Raw genomic sequence first — 9,681 nt, forward strand, 5'->3', positions numbered from 1 at the left:
GCTATGGCATCTGCCAGGGCAATCCAGGGAAAAAGGGCGCGAAATGATTGTCTGCCATTGCTTTCCCGGAGGAAGGAATGACTGATGACATTTTACCCAGAACCACCCGCAACAATGATTTTTGCTCCATCAGCCACTGGGCTTTCAACCCAGAATTCTAAGGGGCAGGGGAGACTGTGGGAACTATGGAATAGCTACCCACAGTGCAACGCTCCGGAAATCGATGCTAGCCTCAGACCATGGACGCACACCGCCGAATTAATGTGCTTAGTGTGGCCGCGTGCACTCAACTTTATACAATCTGTTTTATAAAACTGGTTTTTATGTAAAATCGGAATAATCCCGTAGTGTAGATGTATCCTTAGACTTTTTAGAGGAAATACAGGTACAGTTGTCCTGAACTGTGATAGTTGCTGTAGTGTTAAAATGCTCATACAGTTGTCCATAGTCTTCCAGGAATAAAACATGGTGGACAAGGCCTGAATTTTTAATGTAGTGAGAGAACACTTTTTAAGAAAAAACTTTTCTGACCACCTTTATACATTACAGAAGCTCATATTAAATATATTTTTACTTTTGCAGGCAACCTGTATTTCCTCCTGGCAGTCTTAAGGTTACAGACTATTACTGTGTTCATCTTCTAATATATGTGTACGTGTTAAAATGTGCCTTTACGCCCTCACCACTGCTGTTTCATTTCCTTTTCCTGTAATCCCCAGTCCCAGCTTTCCAGAGTCCAGTATGTGCAATATTCAACTTGATTTTTCCACTTGTATCAAGATCAAGCTTAAAAACTCCTCTAGTTCTCAGCTCCCATGGAGTCTTTCCATCTTACCTCAGACCTGTTTCTGTACTCTTGCTTGTGCTCATCTGCCCTCTGGAACAGCCTTTATGTAGGAGTTTTAACAGGTATACAAATCGTTACCACCCAAGTGTCAGAAGCAAAACAGTAAAACTAATGTGTTTACTGGCTTGTGTGGCACAAGATTTACTTGCATGTCTCACTGGTGTCTTGTTTTACATGCTTTAACTTTTTAATCAATTTTTAAAAGTGGATAGATTAGATTGAATGTAATTGTTACACATAGGCATACAAAGTTGAGACTGTAGTGCTGTATAAGCTTGTTAGCTATTCAGTAGTAATACAGTCACATACAGGAAAAACAAGAAATTAAGTTGTCAGCTGTTGGAAACAGCTTAATCGCTTAAAATTCAGCAATTGTATGCTGGGCAGTTGAAGTAGCTTCTAAAACTAGCTGCGACCGGGATTTCCAGCGCATTGTACGTAGGGGCCCCACCCATTCTTTCCCTGAATGTTTGTGTTTTGCTGACTGCACGGCGAGTTCGGTTGATCACATGAGGTTGATGTGCCTGGATGGCTCCTCGGGCCTGGGGGAGGGAAGGCAGCACGCAGGAGCTGCCGTCTGCTTTCTCTGCCGCCTCCTTTTTCTGTGAGCCCAGGCGGGTGCTAGGAGGAGCTCGAACAGAGCAGGGAGACTGCCGACCTTTTGGCAGCAAATGGCTTTTCCACAGGAGACAACGTACGGGACTCAGGAGTTCTCCTTTCTGCCTGTTACTCTGGCTTTGCAGCCACCTCTCTTCTGCCCGGCTGGAGCTGCGCAGAGCTGGTGGCAGCGTGTCCGTAGCCAGATCCTTCTCATGGGCGCTCCGTAGCTCAGCAGTCGAGGGAAGGGAAGGCGTCTGCAGCAGCAGCAGCAGAGCTTCCTTTGCTGGGCAGCAGCCGGAAGAGTTTGGGAAACCATTTTAGGGAGACTTTCTGAAGATTTTTATATGTGTCACAGATCGGACAAAGCTGTTTCCTTCTCCCTCATATCCTGCTGTGGATTATTGAAGAAACTTCACTTGTGGGGGAGTTGGTTAGAATTCTGCCTACTGCGCTGCAGGTTTTAGTGCCTCGTTTGTGATTCCCTCGCATGAAAGTAGCTCCTCTCTGGTATCGTTCCAGGTCTGTCTGTCCTCAAGCCTCATGTTACCAGGAGGGGCCTCTGTTATGAGTTGTTTTTGTTTCTATGGGGAAACGTAATGAGCTGTTCCAATCCTCATGACGGGGAAATCTGCTTTGAGCTTTCTGTATTCGTGGAAGGGGGGAGTCCTGTTTACATCATGTTTGCCAGGAAGTAAAACCAGCAGGAGAAAAGGTATTTTTTAAACCTTCTGTGCTACAACTTATTAGGTGCACCATGTTAAGGCTGCCATCTGAGATTTGAGAGTCTCCAGTAGTTTCACGATTTGCAAAAAAAAATAGTTTTCCTGCTCTGCAGTTTTGGGAATAACTTTAGTTTTGTTTTTCCAACAGGTTGATACGCTGGTTCAGCGTTTGGTTCAACGATGGAACATTTTTTCTTGATGCAGAATTTAAAAATCTTAGAATATTTCCCCCCTTTTCTGTACTTCTGTTTTTCTGCTATTATTTAAACCTTGTAAAATGTTTTTAAGATAAATTTTTGTTAAACCAGATGCAAGAATATTTTTGGTGGTGACTCACTGAGTAACTTAGTTTCTCAGTGTTGCTTAAAGACCAGCTCCCCACCCCCACAGTGAGAAAGGACTGGGGTGGGATCTTATGTATGAGATAGCACCCAAAATAGCAAGTGTTACATATATTTTCACCTGACACCAGTTTGCCATCCTGACAGTCCTACTAAGGTTTCTGTAACTGCAAAAGAAGCGTCAAACAACTTTTTTCAATTTTCTCTACATAACTGTTGACTGTTCTCCAGTTATCTGTTTGCTTGCTTCCTTGCTTTTGATGGAAAAAATGTAGCAGGTTAGCATAAAATGTAGGTATGACCAAAAAAGTAGGCTTTAAACAGTAAGCTTAGGAAAATAAACTTGAACTTCTCGTTTCTCCATTATTTTGTATCACTACTGTTTCCTGCTTTTTCTATGGTGATGGAGGGAGGAGAAAAAAAGGGGCTTTTGGCTTCGCCGCCTGGGACATGGGGCAATAGTCTGTGTGCAGGGGCCAATCCTTATGGCTCTGTGAAGGGCAGTTGGCTGTTTGAAAGGCTGTATTTGTTCTGATGGATGTCATCTTGTTCTGAGATAGTGATTAAAACCATGTGTGGAGAGTGTGTGGTGGGGAATCTGCTTGTGAAAATTTACCAATTCCATTTGATTTGATGAACTCTAATTGTAACCTGCAGGGTGGGATGAACCCCCCATTATGTATTAAACTTTGTGTCCTGTGCTGAGGACCAGTTTGAACTGATATATGCTAGCCTGGGGTCCTCAAACTAGAGGTTGGGGTCATGAGCTATCAGCCTCCACCCCAAACCCCATGTTGCCTTCAGCATTTATAATGGTGCTAAATATATAAAAAAATGTTTTTAATTCATAAGGGGGGGTTGCACTCAGAGGTTTGCTGTGTGAAAGGGTTTGAGAACTGAAGTTTGAGAACCACTGTGCTTGGCCTGTTTGGAGGTGTTTTCACACCTTTTGTAGGTCTAACAAAGGAAGCATAATCTAGACTGCTCCTAATGATTTATGGACTTGCTAATGACTTTTATCCACTACTCACCCCTAAGAAACAATGGTGTTCTGCACATGAAGTCAGCATGGGGCCGTACACTAGGGTTCATGACCAAGACTGTGTTTATGAGGAGGGGTTGTGTGTGCATGGGGACAAACCAACAGCAGCAGCAAGAGGCTCTTGCTGTAGGAAGACAAGGAAATCTCCACCTAGCCTGAACTTGGACAGACCATGACCCAAAAGATTCCTAGGACTGGTGAGGAAACAGAGAGAGGACAGACCTTTGTTTTTTCCATAGATCTAACACTTTTTTAAAAGCAGAAGAGTTAATGTGTGTATTAAGAAGTTCCTTTCCAAACATTGTGTGTTGATCCCTAAAGGGTATAACTAGAGAAACCAGAGTGCACTCAGCCTGATGGCCTCTGGATGGAATGGATCTAATCAACTAGGAAGGGTGATGGAGATCAGGAGGGCTAGGGCTCCGGTTTCAGGGTCTGGAGTGGCTGCATTCTGGGGTCTCTACAGCCAAGAGTGTCAGACATGGGGTCTGCATCTGAGGAGTGCTCTTGGGTGTCCCAGAGCTAGTAGTAGTGATTAGGAATTACCCAAACCCTTGGAGCTTAGCATCCCATAGGATTTGGCAGTTGGATCCCTTACAACAGAGTACTGTCTGTTGAGAGAGAGAGGTCTTGCAGGATTAGACTGGATTGTGACAGAGATCTTCTCTCTCCCTGCGCTGCCCCCCCGCCCCCCCGGCGCTTTAAATAGGAGTGCCTCATAGCAGGAAAGCTGCAGTCCAGTTACGCAAGTATTGCTGTCAGGTAGCTACAGGAATCAATTTAGGGCCTTAGTGCCCCCTGCTAAAAACCTGGACGACTATAATGGTAGAGACTAGTTTGGCTCAACCTATGTTCTATGACTGGGGACCCAATACCTCAACACGCTAGCAGCATAATCTGGCATAGTAAAGTCTTTGGGCTCTAAATAGGTACATGGTCAGGTCTGTGCCTATGGGAATCAAACAGCACAATGCTGAATGCTGTGTTCTAGGCTGATACAATGCGTCACTGCCAGTTTCATGTGAACCTCATAAAATAAATGGAACAAAGGACTGGTCTCAGATGAAAAAACGTTCAAAGCTTTGGCTTGGCCAGAGATGCTTTTTAGGAGGGAATTGGAATGTCCTGTCACAGTAAAATGACCCATAAATAAATGATTACTTTGAAATGAACTAGTCCTGAGATGCACACCCATAGGAATCACCTAATCCCTTGTCTTGTTCTGTCCTGAGGATGTGCATCTAGAAAAAATAGGTGCCTATATGATCAGTCTGGATCTCTGGTCCCAGGTGGGAGCAATTCCAGTTGTGGGTGGATATGGTGATAAATGAGGTGCTCACTGATTTTTATTGTGGGTATCCCTTTCTAAAAGTAGAAGTGGGAAAGGGGATAAGGTCTGTCTCTAGGGTCTTGGGCAGGGTTGGGAGAAGCAGGGAGAACTGACCCTGGAAAGGGAGGCACTTCAAGTAGTTGACAGTTTATGGTGGAGTGGGGCCCAGTGGTTAGATGGTGATTCTTGTATTCTTTTCCCCTTCCCTTCCAGAGGCACAGGAGACTAGACAAGGCTACTTTTTTCATAAACACTATTGGCTACTTCCATATGTATGCATGTGTCTTATTATTTAGAGTTGCAGTCTGTTGACTCTTTGATATGTCGTGTTTTGTCCTCCTCATGAAGGTGTTTCAGGTCTCTGAAGATAGAGATAGCTGTTAGAAATATAACTGAATAGCTAAAAAAATTAAGAAAAATGTACAAGATAACCCCAGAGAAAAAATTTAAAAGTCAAATGAAGCTTAATCATTTTTTTCTGGTTTGGTAAACAAAATATTGAAACTGTCTCACAGATGAAAGGCAGTCTTGCTTTCCTGGCTAAACGATCTATTCTGAATATGTAGGGAAGCATATCTTTTACTGACACATCTGCTGAATATTTTAGTTTTTCTTGGAGAAAAAACTATAGTTTGTCTTCCCAAATGCCTATCCACTAGGGTTGTATTTTCTGAAATGAAAAAGTGTAGCAAAATGGCAACTTTCACTGAACATGACTTAATATACAATTCTTTTAAGTTGCCACAAGTGTTTCAGTGTGTACCTCAAGAAAGAAACAAAGGTCCACTCCAGACTTTAGTTTGTTGGATATTTTTTTCTTACTAATAGTTTGGCAAATACAGCAAAAGAATCTCTTCACTTTCTGAATGACTTTCCACCTCAGCCTACTGAAACAACCTGCCCTAAAGACCAGAACATTCTAAACAGCAGGGAAAGAAGAGAGTATTATTTTCTTGGAAAAAGTAGGGTCTCCTTTCACCTTAGCATCAGCGGGAGGAGGAAAAAAGAAAATCAAAAGAGCTAAATGGTCTGGCCTTTTGCTTGCTCATTTTCCAGCCAATGCCTCACTCCCATCTACATACTCATATCTCAACATCAGGATTTTTCTACACATGTCCAGTAATCAGAATAAATGGCAGAAAGTTTTGAATAGCAAGGGGTGGTTGGTTGGTTGGTTTGTTTGTTTGTTTTTGAGACTTTGCTTTTCATAGCAAATGGCTAGTTTCATATTTGCTAAATCTGAGGACTTTGAAAATATAGTGTTACTGTCATTAGTAGGATGGTTATTACAGAAGCATGCTTATGGTTAGAACCCTTTATTTTCTTGTCATCTAGGGTGTGATATAGTCACTTGTTCTATATATCCAATATACATATATACACACCAAACACCTATTCTTCAGGAGTGCCTTTACTTCCTTTCTCTCTCCAAGCAAACAGACATCCATTCTCAATATTAAATTAGAAAATTTAACAGAATTTCTGTGTTCCTTGATCTCAACTTTGTAAAGTTGGCCAGCATGCAAGTATTTTATATCCTTTCCAGCTTCACTCTCACTATAGCCACACTCTTCACATTTAATGAGTATCATGTTTGTGAAATATACAATGTATTAAATGCTATGTCAAATTTTTTTCTCAAACATTTGTTGTTAAATCAACAACTACATGGAAAAGACTGTGTACTGACACATTCTCTCATATACTAACTCTGTTCTTCCTTCATTACAGAAATGAGCCGTCAGACTGCTACAGCACTACCTACAGGTACTTCAAAGTGTACACCATCACAGAGGGTGCCTGCTCTGACTGGCACTACAGCGTCCAACAATGACTTGGCAAGTCTTTTTGAGTGTCCTGTGTGTTTTGACTATGTGCTGCCACCTATTCTTCAGTGTCAGAGTGGCCATCTTGTTTGTAGCAACTGTCGCCCCAAGCTTACATGCTGTCCAACTTGCCGAGGCCCACTGGGTTCCATTCGTAACTTGGCTATGGAAAAAGTTGCGAATTCTGTACTGTTCCCATGTAAATACGCCTCTTCTGGATGTGAGATAACTTTGCCACACACAGAAAAAGCAGACCATGAAGAGCTGTGTGAGTTTAGGCCTTATTCATGTCCATGTCCTGGTGCTTCATGTAAATGGCAAGGTTCGTTGGATGCTGTAATGCCACATTTGATGCATCAGCATAAGTCAATAACAACACTACAGGGAGAAGATATAGTTTTTCTTGCTACAGACATTAATCTTCCTGGTGCTGTTGACTGGGTAATGATGCAGTCTTGTTTTGGCTTTCATTTCATGTTAGTCTTGGAGAAACAGGAAAAATATGATGGTCACCAGCAGTTCTTTGCTATTGTACAGCTGATAGGAACACGCAAGCAAGCAGAAAATTTTGCTTATCGACTTGAGCTTAATGGTCATAGGCGGCGATTGACTTGGGAAGCAACTCCTCGATCTATTCATGAGGGAATTGCAACAGCCATTATGAATAGTGACTGTCTAGTCTTTGACACCAGCATTGCACAGCTCTTTGCAGAAAATGGCAATTTAGGCATCAATGTAACCATTTCAATGTGTTGAAATGGCAAGCAAACATTTTCAGGCCAGTGTTTAAAACAGTTGCATTTAATTTCGCAGGAACTAGGGTAACCATCTTTGACTGCCAGACACAAACTATTTGGTAGAGGGAGGCTAGACGTATATGAAGGTAAATAAAAGGAAAGGCTGTTAAATTACAGGAAGCAGTTGCATGTAGTAACACTAATATATTTAAAAATAAGTCAACAGTAAACCACTGAAAATATATATACACCCAAAATGGGCATCTTTTGTATTAAGAATTGATTCTACAGGAAATGTTGTAAAATAGTTCTAAAAACTTGTTTGTAGATTGATTGTACTGTTGAAAATGATACTGTTGTGTTTTTTGTTTTTCTTCCTTTGACTGACAAGCCATGTTGAGCAGTCTGGTCTCTTGCCGCTGCTTTTTCCCCTTAAGTCACTACATAGTATTGCTGCTGTTTGTGTATATTTTTTGTGTATTTGCTAATTTTTATTAACTTCTAGTTTTTCATTAAATAAATATGACTTTCTTTTCTGTAATTCAGGTTTTTCTCCTTTTTGTACCTTTTAAAAATTAATTGCAGGTGTCATCTTTTGATATGCATAATTCCTTATAGTAAAACTTATACTTCTGTACATTTGGTAAATTAGTCTCTTCCCAATAGTCCATTCATTGGTGATACTGTTCTTAATTCAGCTATTTTATGAATGTATTCAACTCTAAAGGAGCAATTACATTGGAAGAATTATCAGAAAAACAGCTCCTTTTAGAAACAGGCCTAGATGATGATGTACTTTGTTATACCTTCAAACAAAAGTGAGGAGTTACTGGGTAACATCCTAATTAAAAAAACTGAAAATTCAGGCACACTTTTTAAATTTAGAAACTTCAGACACAAACTCATGCTTGTATTTTGGTTTTGCAGTACAAGAAGGCATTGTCTTATGTAGTATTTGTAACTATAAAAACAGACCATTTAAAAAAAAAAAAAAGGCAGTCTCAGAATAGGATGTTTTTGGTCTTTTTTAATTTTGTCATTAAAAGAATACCTGGCAAATGAAACTCTTGTTTTTTGCTTTAGCACAATATTTGACTAATTTAATATTTTAACTCAACTTTGCTTGTTCTGGTATCCTTTGTCTGTTACCAGAGAGAATCAATTGTATTTTCCTTAGTCATACTAATCTTGTATGTCATCCTACCATGTTAGTGATACGATGAACAGCATACATCCAAAGAGTCATGCAATTCTCTTGCATTTAAAGGCGTAAGTGGTATATTGGGGCCTTTTGCAGGTTGCTTGCAAGTTTGAGAAATTCACCTTGAATGTATGTCCGTATACAGCATTGAGATGGTTAATGTAAAGAAGAACTATTAAATTTCAAACTGCTTTAAAAGTATCTTCGCCAAACTTGCTGTTGGGAGAAATAGGATGAACATTAGCTACTTTTTGTATAACATTAAAATATAATTTATTTACTATATATTGTCTAACTTTCTTGTCAGAAACTGATCTGTTAAGACAACTCATTTGAATTGTTTTTGGTGCAGTGATTACACATTTTAGCCTGACGGGGTAAGTAGTCATACAGGTAAGGAATGTGAACCAGTTTTATAGACAGGCCAGTGCAGAAAAGTTCATTTTATATAGTTACAGAAGTAAGCTTCAGCAACTTTTTTTTTTTAATTGATGTTGCATTGTTCAAGAGGATAAAAACTTAAGAAATATACTGGCATCTTATTTCTTTAATTTACTGTTACACTTTGATCTCTAGTTGAATACTTGCTGTGTCAATTTTCTACATGCAGCCTATTTAATCTTACCTACATTTACCCAGACTTTGTTTTTGCTATACCATGAGATGTTTGGCTACAGCAGTTACAGCCTTGTGGCTGGTAGGTTTGAAATTAAGACTCTTTATTTAAATTTGTTGTTTCTCTTTACTGAAACTTGCATTTCAATTCTAATTCTTTCAGAGGCTGTTGATAAATAGTGTGGACTACTTTTACATCCAGACTTAGGAGTTAATCTACTCAAAATACATAGATTTGAGGCTTGCCTAAAATGAATTAGTAGGATGTTTTTGTTTTCTGTGTTTTAAGAAATGGTCACTTCCTTAGATATTTATTAAAAGTTCTACGTGATGATAGTTGTATGTTTGGTTGATTCTAATATCTTCTCAGATCTTGTAATGGAATCCATAAAAGCTTTTGTTGTTTTAAAGTTAGTGGAA

At 40.0% G+C, this 9,681-nt stretch overlaps 1 protein-coding gene across 8 annotated transcripts in view; it reads left to right on the plus strand.

Moving 5' to 3' along the window:
- Window positions 1–8,509, plus strand: part of SIAH1 (siah E3 ubiquitin protein ligase 1) — a 44,040-nt gene extending 35,531 nt beyond the window's left edge. For 5 of the 8 annotated variants that reach the window (XM_075073659.1, XM_032787069.2, XM_075073661.1 and 2 more), the window contains one exon: window positions 6,614–8,509. In XM_075073659.1, the coding sequence (XP_074929760.1) occupies window positions 6,616–7,464 (849 nt within the window). In that variant the 5' untranslated portion in view covers window positions 6,614–6,615 and the 3' untranslated portion in view covers window positions 7,465–8,509. Of the gene's footprint in view, window positions 1–1,263; window positions 2,160–2,317; window positions 3,750–6,613 lie in introns of those variants that run through there. The other 3 variants (XM_075073658.1, XM_032787066.2, XM_032787068.2) reach the window with 3 other exon arrangements.
- Window positions 8,510–9,681: the final 1,172 nt, after the last annotated feature.

This window comes from Chelonoidis abingdonii, chromosome 19 (genome assembly GCF_003597395.2).
Source record: "Chelonoidis abingdonii isolate Lonesome George chromosome 19, CheloAbing_2.0, whole genome shotgun sequence".
NCBI lineage: Eukaryota > Metazoa > Chordata > Testudines > Testudinidae > Chelonoidis > Chelonoidis abingdonii.